We start from the raw sequence: 22,715 nt of genomic DNA, 5'->3' as shown, positions 1-22,715 counted from the left end.
GAATCTTGAACCGCCTACCCCAGCACTTTCTGGCCTAGATCCGCTGGTAGTGTACGAACAGAAACTGAGATGTTGTGATAATAGGTAAATAATAATAATAATAATAATAATAATATATTGCAAAGAAACAGAGGATTCGAACGCCTGACCCCGGCATCACTAGCATGAATGAAGCTCTAATACGTACGACTATTGAACAGTTCTTGGTATCGTATTCGGAAAACCTAGTCATCTTTTCTCTATTTTCTCTCACTTATAAACTATCACGTCCCATACGTAGTAATGGAACAATCCCGCAACCGTGCGCACTGCTTTCAGGAATCATTTTCGAAACTTTAAGACTATTTTATGATGTGATTTTGAAAAATACTGTACTGCGAGTGTTTTAATTTTTCTTTTACTGTTTTACGTTTCGACTTACAGTTAAACGATTGAACGTGCTGCACAGCCATTGATACAGGCCTAACTCACACCAGCAAAGTCGTTTCAGATTTCATCAGGGGATGGGTGGCGGAGCAAGATTCCAAACCGACCTAATAGTTCCATGATTTTTACTGGTACAAAATATATTAAAAAGCATGCGTTTCAGACTTAGGTAGGACAATTGTCTCTCCTGCCCTCCTCAAATGACGCTCATGTTTCACGTCTTTACTACTGTACGTACAATATTGCCCTTTGTTTTGCAGAGATCTGATTATACGACGCCCGATTATCCCACGTTAGTCCGGTCCGCATTAGCTCACAAAACTGTGGCTCCATCGTATTCCTTATTTTTTTATTTCGTTAAATATTTGTCTAAATGTATTACTATCTGGTTGCTTCATCTTAGATTTCAAGGAATGACTTTTTACAGATAACTAAGAATAGCGAATTGGGCAAACGCTTTATAATTTCTCTTACGCAATCAAGTAATTATGATATTCAAATTTAATATTTTCAGAACACACAGCAGATTTTAATATTAATATTAATATTAATAGTCACGTCCAACGAATTCTTAAAAGCGCTTAAATCTTTCCCTTCAGGTTCTGCATGCGCCCTTCAATTCTTAAAGATTTAATACTTTACAATACACATGATTCCAAAGGTCGCCTAATTAAGATCACATGTGAATTCCTATCTAAGATTATATCAGGGGGATGTGCCTAAAGAATTAAGAACATTTTTTTTTTTTTTTTTTTTTTTTTTTTTTGGAGCATTGCTAATAGCACTGACAAAGAAAAGTGGAGGTATTAGATCTATTGCAATAGGGAATATGTGGAGAAGACTTTCATCCAAAATAATTTGTGGGAGAATTAAACAACCTCTAATTCAATTTCGCTCTCCACACCAACTTGGAGTAGGCATTCGATATGAAGCCGAAGCAGCAGCACATGCGGCTCGCATATATTATTCTTACCCTTACCAGAAACCTAAAGCTTTCTTAAAAATTGATTTCAGGAGTGCTGTTAATGAGATAGACAGGGACGTAATGTTATCAGTCGTAAAAGAAAATTTTCCTTCGATCTATCCCTACGTACACCAAAGTCATGCTCAGTCCAGGAATTTATATTATGGTAAACACATCATTTTTTTACAAAGAGGAGTACAACAAGGAGATCCTTTAGGTCTAGCATTATTCGCAATAACTTTACAGTCCATAGTCAATAACATATACACAGATTTTTTTTTTTTTTTTTTTTTTTTTTTTTTTTTTTTTTTTTTTTTTTTGTACTTAGATGATGGTACCATAGCTGGAGATCTGGATACCGTATTAAATACATTAAAAGTGATCTATACACAGGGAATTATAGTTGGTCTACACCTTAACTTTTCGAAATGTGAAGTTAGCTTTCTTGGGACAACGAAAGAGCATATGCACATACTCCTCACATCATACAATGAGGTAGCTCCGGGCATTTAATTAATGTCTCCTTCAAACGCTTATTTCCTAGGAACATCCCCTATCAACAGAATCAAGAAAAATCTTATTAACTGAGAAGATAACCAAACTGGAGATGTATTTCACACGTCTGTCATTAATCTCAGCACATTCTGCCTTTTATTTACTAAGATCATCATTCACTACTCCAAGATTACTATATTTTCTGAAAAGTTCACCTTCATTGAAGGAAGAAGATTTATTAGAACGCTTCGATAACATCATAAAATCTGGTTTAGAATCTATCCTAAATTGCTTCCTTGAGGATAACACATGGCTTCAGGCTTCTCTACTAGTTGGTTTTGGTGGATTAGGCATCCGACGAGCCATAGATTTGGCTATTCCCGCCTTCTTGGCATCATTCTATGGTTCCCGATATCTAATAGAATCACTTCTCCAACAGGATATAAGCTTCCACATGGATTCTGAAGTTAAAGATTGCTCTTCCACTTGGTCACTGCTAGTTGGATCTGAATTGCCCGAATTTAATACTAGAGCAAAGCAATCCACGTAGAAAGAAAACCTATTTTTAAATTACACTACTTCTTTTTTACTATATGAGACGACCTAGAAGACAAGGCTAGAATAATTTCTGCATCATCCATAGAAGGAGGGGTTTGGTTTAAAGCTTTGCCTTCGTTTCCTCTAGGCCTTTATCTCAGTAATGATAGTTTTCAAATAGCTGTTGCGTTACGGTTGGGAGCAAATATATGTGAACCTCATAAATGTCAGTCATGTAGGAATCCAGTAGACTAAAAAGGACTGCATGGACTGTCTAGCATAAAAAGTACAGGTAGTTATCCCCGACACTCAAATATCAATGACATTATAATGAGAGCACTCATTTCAACAGGTATACCGGCAATAAGGAAGCCAAATGGATGTAGTAGAACGGATGGTATAAGACCAGAGGGGATGACCTTAATACCTTGGAAGAGAGGCAAATCATTGATTTGGGATTTAACAAGCACAGATACTTTCGCCCCTTCCAACCTTCCTTTCTCCTCACTCCAAGCGTGCAACGTAGCCAGTCGAAAGGAAATAGAAAATAGAAGAAAATACAGTAATCTAACAGGAAAGTACCAATTTTGTGCCCATTGCCATTGAATCCAGTGGATCCTGGGGCAAAGAAGGCCTCAGCTTTATAAAGGAAGTAGGTAAACGCATCATTCAATTATCTGGTGATAATAGAGCAAGCACCTTCCTAATTCAGAGAATAAGTATGGCAGTGCAAAGAGGTAATGTAACCTCTATATTAGGAACCATACCACCAGGTAAAAAGAGCTAGAGGAGATTTTTCTTCTTTAAAACACCTTTCTTTATGTTATCTGATTTTTTTTATGCTAGAAGAACAAATTTGATTTGTATATAAAGTTATCTGTACTATGTGATTTGCTTTAGGATTGTTCTGTTTACGTACATGTTATTTTTATGGATTTTCACCATTAAAATTTTCATTTTCAAATTTAATTATGTTATCAATAATTTTAGGGATATTTTACCACCAGCATTTTATTAACACGAACAGTAGGCAAACTAACTGACACTCATCTTGATGCCAGCATCAGGCAGTGAAAATTTGATTGTTTCCAGGAAAATACGGAATAGAAACAACCAATACGGTCTAACCTTCATCAACACAGAAAGCCAATTGCCAAAAGAATGTTGCTTAACTCGTAGGAAAGAAATTTCATGGAATACACTGTAGTAAATATTCGTATATTCAATGCTAAGTATCCCGGCGGGAGCTCATGTGGTTCGGATTCCACGTTAATCAGTAGGTCCACGTCTCATATAGCCTCGCTGCTGAAAGGGACGTTAAAACTCAAAATCAATCAATGATAAGTATATAATATTGTAAAAAATATATAAGGTGTCCATTTATAGTAATACCTTTACATAATGTATTCATGTGTGTGTAGCCGTTCATAAATGGCATAAAAGAAGCAGATATAAAAGTCTATCAATACTGACTAAAATGATGAATACTAGACTAGTGAAAACCCCACCAAAATGTTTCGTAATATACATGTGGTGTTGGCAGAATAGTATACAATTAAGATGAGTTGAATTCGGGTAACATTTTGGTGGGGTAACCAAACATAGTGAAATTGGTGCTCCGTGGCGTCCTGATAGTGGGAAAGAGAAGGTCTGTGCATTTAAGTACTGTCTAGGGAGCTCAACTTTATTTTGAACAGATGGATTTTAGGTCAATTACAGCAAGATATGGAGTACATATTGTATACACATTCTGAACTGTTACATGCCGTAGTATAGTGGTATAGATTGCAGACAACGTCATATCGAAAATCTGTCCAGTTACAAACTTAAATGTATTAAAAGTAATTCATTCCAGTTTGTAGATCACAATGTTAGCTTGCTTTTGTTGTATTTTATTGATCCAAGTAAGTTACAGCGCCAAAGAAAGTATTGGAGGGATAAACTGTTGAAGGAGCATGCGCAGCAACATTCAGGTATACTGTGCCTTTGTTTCGATGGAAAAATAGATAAAAACTCGTCGATACAGGAACTGTGCGTAGAAAAGTGAAAGAAGAACATTATGTACTAGTGTCTTTTCCAGGCAGATGTTACATTGATTATGTTAGTCCTAAATCCGGAAAATCGTGAGATGTGTTTCATGAAATTAAGGGAGTTATTCAACGCACAGAATCTACAGAGACTTTACGAGCGGTGCTTTGTGATCGAACTCCTGTGAATACGGGTAAATGAAGTAATCTCTACGCTGGAGACATGCCTTAAAAAGACCCCTGCAGTGGCTCGTATGCATGTTACATTGTAATAAATTGACTCTCAGGAAGGTATTCAGTGTGTTTGATGGAAGACCAACTGATCCAGCGACACATGAAGAACCTATTACCATACTGCCACTGTTATTTGATCCTCAGATCAAGCCTACGTTCTGTAATTGATCTTCTTGAGCCATTAACTAAGGATCTAAGTTCTGATTAGCTGTATTTACTAAGGATATGCGTATTAATTCAGCAAGAGAAGTAAAATTCAGATCCTTGTATACTGCAATACTTGAAAACTGCACAGCAAGGTGACTTAAGCCATGCACGATGGCTAACTAAAGCTAACCTACTACTTCGATCATAAATTTCAGACGAATCTTCATGGAAGTGAAACGTTTGGTACGATTTGTACTAAACTTCTATGCTTCTACATAGTTCTATATTCACTCTCATCCATACTGTCAAGATGGTGCAAAGAATTGCTTCATGGTATCACTGTACCAAAAACTTCCTCCTGAGGACCAGATCGTAATTCTCCCCGTCCTCTTAAATAACACCTATTTTGCCAGCCTGAAAACCTGTTGTTCGCTGGTGTTGCTCATGAACAGGAAAGCTTAAGAAGATTTTCTTGTCGGCACACTCCTCAAGCAATAAAGACGACTCCCAGCAGTGTGCAAGTCCGCTGCTTTGATAAAAAGCAGCTAAAAATCAATCTCAATGCTATTACCTACATGGAACTAATAGATTGGGAAAGTACTCTCATCACTCCTTCACCTTTACTTGATGACATAAGCGATGATGTTCTGGTTCGTAATCAACAAATTATTCTACCAAAGTATCCGTGTCATTCTGTCGATGTTGAACGCAATATCAGATGTACCCGCTGTTTGTACTGAAATCTCTGGTCATTCTTCTCGACATGGTGCAATATTATAAACCAAACATTCTCGAACAGAAATACCTTCTGTATAGACGAAGTCTAATTTTGTATGAGAGTTTGTGCTGCCAGTAGCTTTCACATGTAAGAATTTGAGAATATTTACTCTTCACTCTACACTGTGGTTGTCATTGAAAACAACAAAAGCAAGGTAACGTTGTGATCTACAAATGAGTCTGGAATGAATTAAGAGCTCCGATTTGACGTTGTCTGCTATCTATACCACCATACTACTGCAGATAGCAGTTCAGAATGCGTATACAATATGTACTCCATATCTCGCTGTAATTGACATAAAATCCATCTGTTCAGAGTAAAATTGGCCACCTTGGACAATACTAAAATGCATAATTCTTTTATTTTCCACTATCAGAACTCCACGGAGCACCAATTTTACTATGTTTGGTTACCCCACAAAAATGCTACCCAAATTAAACTCATCTTACAGGGTTCCCACTCTCTTAAAAAAAAAAAAAAAAAAATCCAGGACAAAACGTCATTTTTCCAGGACTTCGACACAGGAAGAAGGTATAACAGGATTGCAACTGTAGGTTCAAAACTCTCAACAGTGAAATGAAAAGTAAACAGTTTATGCAATGAATGTTAATGCAAGTAGAGTATTAATACAGGATTGACACTGGTACAAAGCAGTTTCTGAGGATAGTGCTACTGAAGACACCATCCAAGAATTGGTTGACAGACTAGTGATAAAAGAAGCTCTCCCAATCAATCACCTGTTGGGAGAAAGAAAGCCAACACCCACACATGCAGGATCATGATAGCAAACAGGAATAGCAATCAATTAAAATCTTCATTATAGTTATGAAAACTCTGACATTCAGTATTTCTGTAATTTCAAAGACAGAAATGCATTTTCAAGGACATTTCCAGGATTTCCAGGACGAGTGGGAACCCTGATCTTAGTATGCATTACTTTAGTTTTACAGCTTCAGTCGCATATTTTTTCAATTCTCTGCCTCTCATATAATTAACGCAAAATATTACAGTAGTAATGAACGGGAGAAAATAACGGTAATTTGTAAGCACTCGTCTAGAATTGGAATGAAATTTACATTGTACGAGTTATGTTAACAAGATACACGAAATGGACGTTGCATTTTACTGTCATTATCATTGTGTGCACAGGATGCAAACTACAGTATCTCAATAAGTAAAATACAAATTGCAATCTATGAAACTGATATAAACTGGATATTCCTAAGATTAATTCTTACTATCTCTCTCTTAACCCTGTTAGGTACTAGCATTTGCACTAACTGGTTACGTAAATATAAAGCTTCAACATACAGATTAATAAATTACGTCCTCTATGAGCAGCAAGGCTATAATACGAGTATATAAGTCGAGACTCACGGTTCAAAGTGGGCTTATGATCTGCTCTCTCAGTGCGGTGTGTTTGATGTTCTTTCACCGGAAATCGAACTAGGGGATTCATGCACAAAAATCACTCGACCAGCGAGGAGAGCTACAATAAACTACTTTGTTCAGCTCTATAATACAAATGAATGCATGGTGCTTCAGATTAAGATAGTTGAGAACATGAAAAAAGAAAGAAAGAAAGAAAATTATTCTGACCTTTCCAGATAAATTAGACAAGCTACTTTATAAATATATTTCTGTCATTACTTCTCTTCTTTATTGTAAATTTTAAACTGGACAGAATACTAAACAAAAATTTAAGATGAGTTGCAGTTCAGTATTCCATTAAATTATCTAAACTATCTAAAATAGCCCAGTGAACGAAGGTAAAATAAAATTTAAAAATAAATAAGTCGTGTAGTTTTGAAATTAGGTACAGTTGTGTGAGGGAATACTCTAAACAAGATACTAAAATTCCCCGAGAGTGGAGGGTCAGCGAGAGGTGAATGGAGTTTTAAAAGTAAGTTTTCCAAGCTCTTCTTAGATACCTCAGAAACCATTGAGTTTGCCAAGAAACATTTCAAATACAAAATTACACTACACTAAATTTCCTGTGAAAATAGTCCTATACTTTTTCTCCCATAAGACAAATAGTTTAAAATATAGAGGGGAATAAAATGTGCATCTTTATTATATATATATATATATATATATATATATATATATATATATATATATATATATATATATATATATATATATATATGTGTGTGTGTGTGTGTGTGTGTGTGTGTGTGTATGTATGTATGTATGTATGTATGTATGTATGTATGTATGTATGTATGTATGTATGTATGCATGCATGCATGTATGGATTTGTGTATGTTTCAGAGTTTCTCTGGAACACTTGGAGCAATCTTAACCAAACTTGATACACATATTACTTATAGTTTGAAAAAGAGCACTGTGGGAGTGAGATCCCCTAGCACACCAAGCGAGAAGTAAGAGGGGTGGGGGAGGGTGACATATAATAATAATCGAAAATTATTAGTCATTAGTGTCGAATCCACACTTCTCGGAGTCTTCGAGAAGAAAGTGACACCCCCGATGCCACTTAAGTTCAATCCCCATATAGCAACGATTGGGGTAATGGTGGCATACAAAAATAATCCAAAACGAGTAATATTGGTACCACATCTATAGTTTCCGGGATTCCTAAATTGATTCGTTACAGTTCCGATGCTATAGATCAAAATTCAGCCGCCAGTGGAAGCAAGAATTCTATCAGCCCGAAGAGGGCTTGAGAAGTAGGGAACGTGTAAAAATAATTAAAAAATTGCCTACATTAGTATCAAATTTATAGTAGTTTTCGGAGTCTCTTAGACGAATAATGACACACCTGATGCCGTTTAACACCACATTTAGCTTCCATTAGCACCTCTACGTAGTGGGAAGAGCTGAAATGCAAAAATAGTCGAAAACAATCAACATCAGTGTAGAGTCCATACTTTTCGGTGTCAAAGTTGAAGTTCAGCATCCATGGGCTAGGGAGTTGAAAACGGGTAAATAATAAAAAGTCTCAAACGATCTAGATTGGTGTCCTGCTAGGTGGCAATCCAGATGGTATTTAAGTCTGATATCGTGGGCAACAGTACTTATAAGTCACAAAATCAAGTTTAAACTTCATTTTCATTAACTGAGTTTTGTAAACACCAAATCATATATATGATCTTAACTCAGTTAACGCGGAATCCGAACCACCGTAATGCGTTCAATGCTCTCCCATTGGGAATCGAACTCAGGACAACGGGCACCAAAGGCTTACGTGCTAGCTATAGACCAGCACAGAGGGTTAACACTGATATTATACTGGAATTGAATCACTACATGATAAACATCTCATTGGCTACTAAGAGATGATTCCTGTTATTTGAAATTGTTCTAGGCCAATTACCATATTAGGATATGTATACAAACACCTGACATCATATGAACTTGGGAGCTTGAAGACTCCCCTTAACAAAATTTTGCGCACGCCTTTGATAATAGAATTTCTCGATGAGAACTTTTAGAGGGGAAAATCTTTGATTAGCCAAGCAGCAACAAGAATACAAAAATAAATCATAAAAATGTATTACATCAGCCCTTCAAACGTTTGGACAATTTTTGAAACTTTAAGAAATACATAGTTAAAATAATTACATTATATCTCTGCAACAGAACACAAAATTATATACCAGTTAAGTTATACCGTACCAGTCTGAATTCCAAAGCTTATTTGTTGGTTTGAAGCTGAAATGTCTCGCATAAATATACAGATGGTGATCAGAAAAATGGAAACACATGTATTTGCAACACGTCAGATGTATGGGTTGGCAGTGGTGTCGTGGCGCCCGCAGCGCCGGACTGCTGGTGGTGGTGTGTTAGGTCGGTCTCCATACTACGTCAGACGCAGTGGAACAGCAGTGTCCAGTGGCTGCAGCAGACGGAGGTAGTGTAAAATGGGAGACCTCTCAGATTTTCAAAGAGGGCAAAATGTTGGTGCGCGGTTATGTGGAGTGGGTGTGACGGCAGTGGCTACGGTGTTAGGTGTGTCGCGTGGGACAGTGTCGAAGGTGATGACGGCCTACACAACACACGGGAAAACCACATAAGGGAAGCGGAACAGTGGGCGGAAGAAAATCATTAGTGACAGGTCACGCCGGATATTAAAGCGCACTGTCACGCAGAACCGTCGTGCCATTGTGGAGCAAGTGACGGAGGAACTCAATCAGCACCTACCCCACCCTGTTTCGACAATCACAGTTCGCCGCGAATTACATGACATGAACTTACGGGGTCGTGTTGCACGGGCCAAACCGCTCATTAGGGACCATAACGCTTTCGCACGCCGCAAATGGCGCCGCGACCACGCAACTTGGACCGTTGAGAACTGGAAACGTGTGATATGGTCGGATGAGTCATCCTTCACCCTATTCCCAACCACGAGCCGTGTTTATGTGTGGAGAACGCCCAAAGAAGCTTATGATCTGCAGTGTCTCCGCCCAACTGTGAAACATGGCGGCGGCTCGGTGATGCTGTGGGCCGCCATTATGGTTTTCATTGGGTCCTGTGGTCACACTTAGCGGACGGATCACTGCCAATGATTATGTCGCAATTTTAGGAGACCACTTACATCCTATGGTTCGGATGTTGTTCTCGGACAATGATGCCATCTTCCAGGATGATAATGCACCCATTCACACAGCTGGCGTTGTTGCAGCGTGGTTTGAGGAACATCGGGATGAAGTTCAACACCTCCCCTGGCCCGCCCAATCCCCAGATCTCAACATAATTGAACATCTGAGGTCCGTCTTGGAAACATGACTCCGGCGACGATTTCCACCTCCATCCTCTCTCACAGAACTGGCCGATGCCCTGCACGAGGAATGGTGTAAAATTCCACTTGCTACCATTCACGACCTCTATGTCTCCATCCCACGTCGCATCAAGGCTGTTCTGAAGGCGAAAGGTGGCCCGACACCATATTAATCTGGTAAGTTGCAAATTCGTTCAGGTGTTTCCATTTCTCTGATCACCATCTGTAGGTTAGGCGAAGCTGAAATGTTTCACATAAATATAGGTTAGGCGTTCGATTCTCTTATCTTCGTTTCAAACTTACGGTTGGCTCGAGCAATTTCCCTACCAAATCGTTTGTAGCAGAAACATATTCGTCCATGTTTCCTTTCTTAGACTAATTTCTCTACTTTATTTTCATATAGGGCCAAAACATTAACTACAAATTTGTCAAGAAAATTATTGCTGCTGAAACTTTATAAAATCTCGAATATGTAAAGACAACTTATTATTTTGGGCAAAACGTCAACTGTATTACACACTACTTGCAATTACAAATTGCAATTAGTAGAATTAGGAGGAGAAAAAATACAGCGTAAAATATACAAATAATATAAAATGCTCCAGAAAGTATATCCATGAAATATTTGCATTTATTCATAGCTAATATGTGTGTGTGAAGAACTAACCAAAAGAACTTTTTGATCACACCGAAATAAACCTAGCATAAAATTTAAACACCATGACCTATTCTATATTACAATACACAGTTTCACTGATTCATCTCCAATGCTAGACTTCGAATACTAGCGAAAAGTTAAGAAATGCAAAATTATCACTCACCTTTCTGTGATTCGTGTTTCTCTACTTTCTCTAAGTGATCCCAACCAACTGCTGACTTATCTTGTCTGTCAGTTTGAAGACCGAATTTTCCACCGAAACCTGTAGCGTAATCCTTTTGTGATGCATGTTTCTCTAGTCGTTCCTTATATTCCCATCCGACTGCACTCTATTACATATGATCCAGAAAACAATAAATTAGAATGGACATAATACATACAACTATAGATTACCTAATACTTAATTCTAAATGATACTGTTTTGCAAGTGGGAAACAATTTTCGAATAGTAATGTGGAGAACAGTTTCAAAGCTTCTGTGGGATTTTATTTCCTGGTCAAGATAAGTGGAGATATACTAGGATCTTCTCGAAAGTAATACATTCAACACATTCTTGAACAGTTGTCATTTTCTACGGATCATACTGCTAAAGGAAATAGGTCACTCATGACAGCTTTAACACAAGCTGCACCTTTGATTTGTAGCAACGCAGTAGCAGCTAACTTTAAAATTTGCACTATATATATATATATATATACACACTTCCCTCGCAGGTTGAGGACTGACCCACTATAGTCGAATACTGTAAAATTCCGAGTGACCCATTCTTATGTTGGGATTGTTCTGTTTAAAAAGTCAGTAAATTTCTTTGGAACGCGTAAGAAAACGTTTCGATATTTTTTTTAACTTTTTGTCCTTTTTCGATCACTGTAATGACATCGCACTTCATTGAGACTTTGTCTGGAGTATTCCAAATTATCACTGAGGTAATAGTTCAGGCTTTTTGTAGATCATCAGAATTTATTGGATGACCATTTCAAGTAAACTTAAAATGTGTGTTTCGTAATCGTAATTTCCACCTTCTTGATCAAAATAATGAAAAAAAGAGTCAAGAAAACCTTTTATTCTTCATTTAATGAATATGAACCACAAACATCATCAAATCATTGCACTTTTATTGTTCCCAGTGTTGCTAACTGTGATATCAAAGTTAACGAAACTTCACTAACTTTAAAAGGCTGCAGTTCATTCATGAGGCATTGGTCGAGAATAATATTTGGTGTGTTTATTACTCATGTAAAGTTGAACCATCTGACAAAATTTCAGAATTTTAAAAGATGATGTTTTCGAGAAAATGGCGCCCAAAAATGACGATTTTTGAAAATTTTACAATTTCTCGAATTTTTTGCGACAAAACGGTTGCACACAGAAGCGATACAATTTTCTTTTTTTCGGAAAGCGGGTAGCTAGGTTTTACCAACCGCGAAAACAGAATTTTAAAATTCGAACCGGAAGTACTCGAAAAAAATTCGCAAACTTCGACTTTTCAGATAAATTGACGTTCATTTGTTAATTTATGTACAAAAAGATACGCATGCGCATACCAAACTATAATAAAATATAGTCTATTTATATCCCTATGTACATACCACAACAAGAATTATAACTCTACCTGTCTCTGACAACAAAAATGGGGGTCTGTGGCACCCCCACGCGAGTACTTACGTTACAAAAAATGGCGCGACTACTTACGGGTTAATATAAAATAAATGTTACACTGGCTAAACATTTTGAACACTTGAGTACTTTACGGTATTTTAATATAAGTGTTACGTCTTTGCAACAAAGTAAAAACTGTTTTCTGTAATGAATCCAAAATTAGTGTTGTGAAAGTTTGAAAAATAAATAAATAGGGAACCAATGAGGATAAAGTCAATTCCGCGCAAACAGAAAAATATAATGAGCCCTTTCACTTTTTCTAACAGTTCTTTAATCAGATGACATACAAAGAAAGTAAATAACAAATAGAAAATATTAAATAAGAAAAAATAACTAAATATATATATATATATATATATATAAATTTAAATAAATAAATATTAATAGCCTATATGCACTTTTCTTGTTCCTTTTCTATCACATCCAACAATTTCTCCCATTGCTCGTGTATATTCATACCGCTTGTCCAATTCATTAGGTTCTCCTCTTGTTCTCTCTTTATTCTTCTAGGCTCTTTCCACTTTCTAATAATCTTCCTCTTCTCTCTCTCTAAACCCCTAGCCCCCTCACAGTCTATTTTATGTCCCGTTTCCTTCACATGTTTGTATATAGTGTTATTATCTCTTTTCAGTCTAACATCATCCTTATGTTGTTTTAATCTGTCCATAACCCTTTTTCCCGTCTCCCCTATGTATTTCATGTCACACTCACTACACTTCACTTCATATATCCCTCCTTCTTCCTGCTCCTCTGTATGATTTTTCTTCCTTTTCCTTTTCTTCCTTATGCAGTTCAACAAAGTTTCTCCTCCTTTTCTATAAGTCTTCACACCACCTTTTCTTAATAATTTCTTCAGCACTTCGGAGAGAGAGAAGAGGAAGATTATTAGAAAGTGGAAAGAGGCTAGAAGAATAAAGAGAGAACAAGAGGAGAACCTAATGAATTGGACAAGCGGTATGAATATACACGAGCAATGGGAGAAATTGTTGGATGTGATAGAAAAGGAACAAGAAAAGTGCATATAGGCTATTAATATTTATTTATTTATTTATTTAAATTTATATATATATATATATATATATATATATATATATATATATATATATATATATATAGTTATTTTTTCTTATTTAATATTTTCTATTTGTTATTTACTTTCTTTGTATGTCATCTGATTAAAGAACTGTTAGAAAAAGTGAAAGAGCTCATTATATTTTTCTGTTTGCGCGGAATTGACTTTATCCTCATTGGTTCCCTCCGACCAATGAGAGAGAAGAAGGGGCGTGGCCCTTCACTTTCTCGTGTATATAAGATCTGCTGCCACCTGTCTTTTCTCAGTGTTTGTGTCTGATGAAGAGGACGTTAGGTCCTTGAAACTGTAACACATTGTAAGTATAGTTTTTAATATATTTCATTCTGCTCTGGTCAGAACTGTGTTTTATTTGTTACAATATTTGCATGACTTCTTTGCAGTACAACGTGACATAGGAAGTACATTTCTTTCTGAAAAATAAACAGATTTTCGGTAGACAAATATTTTACTCCGGAAACACAACAAAAAGACAAATTTACGTGAATTTAAACATAAGTATACACCACGGCAGCACTTATTGTATCCGGATCTCGATTTTCATAATACAATTCGCGTATGTAATAGATGATCTCAATTACTCGCAATATGATTTAATTGTTCCAATTGCGCGCGATTGGATCGGATGGGGAAGATGGAAACCATGTTCTCTCAATAGCTCAGCTTTGTTTGTTGAGCTTTAAAGAAACGAGAGGGTCGCAGTAAAGAAGCAAATAAATGTTTAATGCAGCTGCATCGTGTGTGCGTAATACAAAGTTCAGCCTATGCTGTAACAATGTATAAACAATACATACGGGTGCTCGTATAATACTGCACACCTTTTGAAGTAGCCTTTACAGACACACTATCGTACGTTTGATACACAAGTTTTTGTCTGCATTGAGTTCCATCACAACAATGATTTCTGACATTTCTTGTGCACTTGTCACGTGATACATCGAAGAATCTTACGAATCTCTCTTGTACTTGACCGCTCAGACAATACCTCACTATCACACTTATCTGCGCTTTACAAGAAACATGCTGTTTCGTCTACTTGTACTCAAACTCTGCTCGTAAAATTTCGTCTTTAATCATTTTGACACGCATTTAATCAAATCATTTTGTGTATCACTTGCTTCCCCTTTAAAAAGGCAAAAAATCAGACTCTAAATATTTTCTCGTACGCTGCTCTTTTTATGTCAACAATTTCAAATATTTTATCATTCCGATGCGGGCAGAACTTTCTTATTGTCTGTTTATTCTATTTTCATTTCTGGCGTTGGTCTTCTTTTCTTATTTACAACTTAACTTTCAAAAGACCACTAACATAAGGGAATTTTTAAAATACGAATTGTATTAAGTTCATTTTCTCCAACCACTCTGGCGTTTTCTCTCGTTCATTTTCGCAAATGTAAGTAAACAATGTCTCTTACAGTATCTCAAAAACACACACTCCTCCACTCAATTCTAATGAACACAACGAGTCCCATTTCGTATAAGTTCGCGTCAACGTAACGCAAACAGGAGTATTAGTTTGCAATAATAGGTGTAGCATTTATACAATTACTTGCTCCAACCTTTGCGTCAGACGAGTAATAAACACAATATTCTGTTCCAGTGAGTGAAGAAATATAAAAGAAATCAATCTACATGAACGAAACTTAACAAAAGGCTGAACTATACAAACGTTTGTTTTTAAATTACGATCCCCCCCCCCCCCCTTTGAATCTCGGAAAACACAAAACGCAATATTATCACGACATAATCTTTTGCAAATGTACTAGCATATACCAAACATTAACTAACTTAGAACTGACGAGAGAAAGAATATGAATAAACTTATGTTCGTATGCTTAGAACACTATTTCATGTAAGGTTATTGAAAAGAAAACGTTGAAGTTTCAAAGTAACAACACATGTAATACATAATGAATTTCTGTCAATATTCCTCTTGTTCAAGCTCGGAAAATCCCAGGTGCAAGGCAGTCAAGGCGATTTGAAACTACAAGTCTGGTTCCTAAATGGTGCCTTCCATTCCAACTCTGGCACACAAAAAAATAAAATAAAATAAAATAAAATTAAATTAAAAAATAAAATTGTACCATGACCATCTCAGATATTGTTGAAACTTTTTTTTATAGCAACTAGACATGTTTTTAAGAGACCCATATTTTTTGTTTTGCCGAAAAAAATTTTCCCGCCAAGTAATGGACTATCAAAGACTGGAAGTACAATTTATGAATTGTAAAAGACATGGAAAATAGTCAACTTCGGAGCCCCACCATTCAGCTGTGGAGACAGGCAGCGGCGTAGCATAAGGAAACGCCGGTACGTCCGGCAACCCCTGTTAATAAGAAAGAGTACGTATTTTATTATATATACAAATTATTTCCTTGTAATCACAATTATTTTCACTGCAATCTTCTGGATACGATCTCTTGCCTATGCTTTGACAAGCGGAACCTACGCATGCGCGTCACTCACATACACATATTCTGTCTTTCCTCTTATACGCCAAGTTCCTTGGGCATCCAGGCCTACTGCAAGCATCGGAGTTTTCGTCTGCTTTCTGCTTGCTTTTTTTTTTTTTACTCCTCCACATCCCTTGCAACCCCTCATTTGGTTTAGATATATGCTGGCATATTTTCAAGTATTACCAACTCTATGTATTTTGAACTAAACTATAGTTTCTGTACAGAACGTATAAGCACTAACGGCAAGGAAATGGAACAGAAATGGTTAGTTCACCTTCTTTTTGAAGCATGTCTCACTTATGTAAAAATCGTAATTAAATGCATCGTAATTGTACTCGTAATTAAAGGCAAATTATTAATCTTCATCATAAATACATAGTATGTCCCAGAGGCGCAGCCAGAAACTCTTTGAGGGGGCTCACACACACAAACATAAATATAAAGCATTCTGTAGAATCAAGGTCACCGATCTGGTAGGCCAAGAGAATCAGTACTCCCGCACCTCGCAAAGATTGCTTAAGCCCTTCAGTATCTGGATAGTCTATCTGACAACGAAATAGACACACAGAAACGAGTCCCCAAAGTTGTTTTAAGTGCTTTCTGTTTGCATCTTCAAATAATATATACACTCAGGCCCATATTTACGAACGGGCGTCTGAGATTCGGACCCCAAGATGACAAATTTCTAGGGGCGATATATAGAAAATATGTAGTTTTAAGGAACGAGATTGAGGTATGGTATGTGGAGAAAAGCTGCCCACGAGAGAGAAATAAAGAAACTATATTGAAAACAATGTTCATACAACAGCGGAGCCGATTTTTCTCGGTAAAACGCTAGTGGCACAAGGAGCTGAGACAATTGGTCATTGGCTTCTAACGTAATCCAGGCATTTTCTTCTGTATACCCCACCAGGTACGCAATTAAGGAGGCTCCCCCCCAAAAAAAAAAAAATATTCTGAGTAGTTATTGATACAAAGAAATCTAGAATTGTGACGATTGGGCCCCCTAGCATATTTATGCCTCTCCCCCAAACTTTAGTAGCTGGTCGCGGGCCTTAATGAACAGACTCAGCCATATAGTGGTTGTTATTAATCTACTATTTGTATTCTGTAATCGTTTGGGATGGGTGCAAATTATGCCGGGCTAAATATAAAGCTTCTGAAAGTTATTTCATGAATGGCTTTGCAGTACTTTTTGTGATAAAGTAATGATAAACGTCCGAATAGCGGGATCATAAATGGAATCTAGAGCAAGCAAGGGAAATAATTTATTATATCACTGCCATAAAAGAGGCTTGATTCGGTTCACCCCTCCCTGGCTACGCCATCTCGTTCTGTACTAGATTTGTGCTTTTGGTTAGCAACACTGATCGTGGGTGGTCATCTGGTCAAGAAAAATTGGTGGTATAGTTTTTTTTTTTTTTTTTTTTCGTTGTAACTTCTATTTGTGAAGTGAATAGTTGTTTTATTGTTTTAGTGTAGTGTGAAGAAAATTACATTTATAAGTAATAGACAAAGTTGTGGAAAGTGTTAGGCAGCAGCAAGGTATAGACTCTTCAAACTCCTGCAATCCTCAACCGCGAGCATTACAACATGTCAACATTAAATAAATATTGTAATCAGAATGTTGGAGAACTTAAGAGAAAGTACTTTTATTGATAACTGCATTGAAAAAAGTTCCCAACTGAACACAAGCCTAATCTATAGCAACACACAAAGAAAACTTAGGGCGCTAACATACGAGATCTTAGATTCGCAGATTGTCCAGGTGAAACTTAGATTCGAAGATTTTCCTCAACTTCAGTTCGTGGAATTAGTTCATCAGAAACAATTTCCAGACTACAGCAAGAAATTTCCCGGAGATAAAGTAGACCAGTTAATAAAGATCTACCCATTTTTTAACAAAAAACAACTTGAAAATGAAGTCCACAATATTTATGCAGACGAAAACAAGCACTTAGATCCCCATAATCTTTTGAAATTTTTAGTAGGGAATGGTCTGGACTCAAGTTACCGTGAGGTAACAAAACTTCTACGTTTAGTGTTAACTTTTCCTGTAACTACAATGAATACATTGAAAAGAATAAAATCATACCTGAGGAATACTATGACCAATAATAGACTCTCAAATCTTAGTTCGTTGGCGATTGAAAAGAAATTACTAAGTGAGTTGTCATCTGATCAGCAATTTTTAGAAAGAGTTATAGGTGTCTTCGCGGAAAAGAAGAACAGAAGAATGGATTTGATGTACAAAAAAATATAAGGTAAGTTTCTTTGGGGAAATTTACAATTTCATGGTTGTTTTCGAAACACGTTACTAGAATGTATCAATGATCTTACCATACATTACATTTTCACAGTCTGTAATTACGTTTCTAAGACTTGTTTGGATCTTGTAATTTTTTCTTAGTGTATTTTGGAGAACATGATGGCTTAATGGCAGAGCGTTTACCACTCATATGAGAGGTACTTGATTCGGTCTCTGGCCACCGTCTCTAGCGGTTTACAAGTTTTTCTCGAAGTTCTCCCATTTCATACGCAACTGGATATTGATTCATTCATTGTACTTTTGAACTCTTGTGTTTTATGACTTGAAGGAAAATTAATTTTAAGTGGAAAATATCTGAACATGTTTTAAATGCAAGATCACAGCTACATAAACAATCGGGGAGGAGGGGAAAATATGTCTGAAAAATAACAATCCTTATTAGAGGAACCAGAAAATGACTTTAAAATCCCATTTTATTTAGTGTTAAGGGTTCATAATTTATAACCTTATATATTCCCTCCGAAAAGCTATGTATTGTTGTTTGCAGTAGTATTGTATCGCACAAGTGACTAACTTTGGTATCCCCATTTCGGAATACCACGCTACGCTACTGGAGACAGGTAGAGTTGTAATTCTTGTTGTGGTATGTACGTAAGGATATATAATAAACTATATTTTATTATAGTTTGTTTTGCGCATGCTTATCTTTTAGTACATAAATTAACAAATGAACGTCAGTTTATCTAAAAAGTCGAAGTTTGAGAATTTTTTCGAGCACTTCCGATTCGAATTTTAAAATTCTGTTTTCACGGTTGGTAAGACCTAGTTACCCGCTTTTCGAAAAAAGAAAATTGTACCGCTTTTGTGTGCAACCGTTTTGTCGCAAAAAATTCGAGAAATTGTAAAATTTTCAAAAATCGCCATTTTTGGGCGCCATTTTCTCGAAAACACCTATCTTTTAAAATTCTGAAATTTTGTCAGATGGTTCAACTCTACATGAATAATAAACACACCAAGTACCATTCTCGACCAATGCTTCATGAATTAACTACAGCCTTTTGAAGTCAGCGAAGTTTCATTAACTTTGATGTCACAGTTAGCAACACTGGAAACAATAAAAAAGCAATGATTTGATGGTGTTTGTGGTTCACATTAATTAAATGAAGAATAAAAGGTTTTCCTGACTGTTTTTCTTATTATTATTTTGATCAAAAAAGTCTCTGAAATACAGTTCCCACGCAACTGGCAAAAAAATCCAGGATTTTCCAGGGGTTTTCCAGGATATTCAGGCAAATTTTCCAGGGATAACACATAAAAATTCCACGGTATTTCTGACAAAATATACCTATTCTAAAGTTATAATATGCAGTTCAGCAGAATATCATAACTTTACTGTTAATCTTTAAACCAACACATCGCTATAGCAGATTAACTGAGTTTCAACATCATCTCCTAATTCACTTAGCTCCTTCACTACACTTTTCACTTCCTCTTCTTTTTGTTTTGCAGATCTTCTCATGCTGTTTGATTTTGCAATGAAAGTCAAACTGCCGCACTGTTCCGCTTTTTCGGCGCATTTGTCAGCAGATTTCTGTAGTTCATCTATGTCATCTTGTAACCGTTTCTTTTTGTTCTTCAGCTCTTGAGCAGCATCAGCAACTTCTTTTTTTTTTTTTGTGATGACTCTTTCTTTGCTTTCTCCTTCTTCTGTTCTATGAATAACTGATACTTGCTACGAGCACTTGATGCAGAAGCTAAGAGTTCCTTCGAAATATCTACTTTTGTTTCACCACCAACATAACTAACGTGGTCAGAAATTTTTCTTTCCGCTTGGAATGACTTCTGCTAAAGATTTTCGATTTCAATTTCCTTATTAACAGAAAATCCTCTTTCAACTGTGGCTTACCCATGTGATAAGAGAAGAACTGACTTCATCACCTGCAACCACAACTTACTGTATTTTCCTGACGAACCAACTTCTCTATACAGGAAAGCAACACTTTCTTTGCCTGAAATATGATCGAATTCCTTATATACACCGTTGTTTGGAAGGACAACACCCTCAAGAAAATCTCTGTACTCCTTCAGCATATCATCACCAGAAGACATTCCACCCTCAATTCTATTTAAGTCTGTCAATGTCTTTAATAAGCTCATCATCATTTTCTGACATCTCGTCTTATCTGTTCCCATTAATTTGGGATTCAGACAATGTATGGCACGTGATAGTGGGTATTTGATAGGTGACTTTTCCAATATCTTTTTTGCAATGCAGACAAGACAATTGCCCCCCCCCCCCCAAGAGTTTGAGGAATACATATACTTTAATCGATTGTCTACTAATATACTAGTACAAGACGAGAAAGTCTTTATGTTGATGGCGCTCTTGCCCCCCCTCAAGAGAAGTCTGAAATGACGCCCTTGCATGTGAGCCAGTCATTTTCATGTAATCCTCCCTTCTAGCAGGGGAATCTTGAAAAAAACTGTGCAAACTACTGAAAACTTCCAACAAATGCCACCCTGTTTTGTTCATTCCTTCTTTTAGAGAATTATGTACAATGTGGAACCCACAACTTCCCACATTTAACAAATGCACTACTAAAGTCTGTAGCAACTGTTCCTGCAACAAACGATGAAACTTCCAATTGACATTCCATGGATACCTGAAAAACTTTGTTTAGGTTCAGTCTTTCAACATAGTTCTGGAAATCTTCCAGCATCACTTCAGCAGTAGAATGTCCCATGAATGCTGAACCATAATACCAGATTACCACCTGTAAGTGAAAAAAGTAAGTTTAAGTGCATTTGTTGTACAGAAATTACACTATCTGACCAAAGCACTGTTTTTATTAAGTAAAAATAATAAAAACAGTGCTTTGGTCAGATAGTGTATTCTATCGTATACAGAGGTTGTTTCCGATCTATGGCGACGAAATGAAACACCCTGTACAGCACCACCAAGCGGGAAGAGAAGGAAATTACCAGTCGTGTGGGCACCTTGGACCATTGACTGTGTGTGACAGATGTGGTAAGTGCATATCTGGACGAATGCCGCCGTAAATAAGTGCTTTTTGGGAGGTCTACATAACTGCCCTTTCCAACGTAAACACTGCGTGCCAGCCTCTTAGAGTGGAAACTTCGCTGGAGGGCAATTGCCAAGATGCAGAGCCACCAAATAGAGCACTCTCGATAGTGGTGACATGGTTTCTCTTAAGATTAGTGTAGCTTCAAATCGTCACCATAGATTGGAAACAACCTCTGTATTTTGTTTTAAAAAATAATATAGAGTTCGTAATCACTGATATGATAAATCACAATATCAAGTTTTAATATAAATCTTATTCAAAACAGAGAAATGTGATTTTCGTCATATCGAATACTTCATTTCGCTTCTTTTGTTTTAAAATCTTGGCATGAGACTAGTAATCCGGAACTTTGACTAAAACAAAGCTCTGATATCCGTGCAACTAATCCCCTCCAATCTCAATCAAAACCAATCTTCCCCAACTTCGGTAGGACCTTAGTTATACCTCCATATGTTTCTGTTAGAGCTCAGAACATTAAGTATAAGTGTCATGAGTCTAAAGTGCCTCTGCAATTAGTTCCTTTGCTTAATTATGATTACAAATAACTAAGTCGCAATTAATAATATGGCATACTGTGTCTGTACCACTTCTTTAGCATCTTAACCAAATAACGGTGATTTCCACTATAACCAAAGCTGTATAAGTTGAGGAGATAATCTCAAGTATTACCTTTTAAAGTGTCAAAAATGGCGAATATTTCGCAGATGTAAGCCAAAAGTATGCCTAATCTAGGTTAAGTAAAGCTAGTTTAGTTACTTTTAGAAATAGTCTACACATCATTACACTTAGAATGATGCGAGTATTTAACAACAAATTGGTTCTTGTATTTAAAACTAACACTAAAATTTTCAGTAACATCTACTTACCCTGTTGTTAATATCCAAAATGCGAACGTGGATATCCATCTGTTTCATAGCTGTCGTTGAGTTCAAAGTTTCATCAAAAAGCAGAACGTAACTTGGCTGCGCAGACACGTAATCTTGAAGGAGATTTTTGAAATATGGCGCCAAACCAAACACACTTAGTTTCACCACATGAAAACTGTTTGGCCACATCATTGGCGGGGAACATAGAGATAAAAAGACTCGAAATGTTTTGACAAGAATTGTACGAGTAATGCGATGTCACGACTTTCATTGCCCAAAGTA

At 36.6% G+C, this 22,715-nt stretch overlaps 1 protein-coding gene across 3 annotated transcripts in view; it reads right to left on the bottom strand.

Annotated features, from left to right (window-relative positions):
• The window catches only part of Cortactin (cortactin), a 773,732-nt gene that overhangs the window by 357,762 nt on the left and 393,255 nt on the right, over nt 1-22,715 (bottom strand). For all 3 annotated transcript variants that reach the window (XM_081752063.1, XM_081752064.1, XM_081752065.1), the window contains one exon: nt 11,171-11,336. In XM_081752063.1, coding sequence (XP_081608189.1) covers nt 11,171-11,336 — 166 coding nt within the window. The remainder of the gene's footprint in view (nt 1-11,170; nt 11,337-22,715) is intronic.

The sequence above is a fragment of the Thermobia domestica genome, chromosome 3 (genome assembly GCF_964235325.1).
Source record: "Thermobia domestica chromosome 3, izTheDome1.hap1.1, whole genome shotgun sequence".
In the NCBI taxonomy this organism is placed as follows: Eukaryota; Metazoa; Arthropoda; class Insecta; order Zygentoma; family Lepismatidae; genus Thermobia; species Thermobia domestica.
Note: the sequence above shows the minus strand (reverse complement) of the source record. Positions and strands in the feature narration are given on the sequence as shown.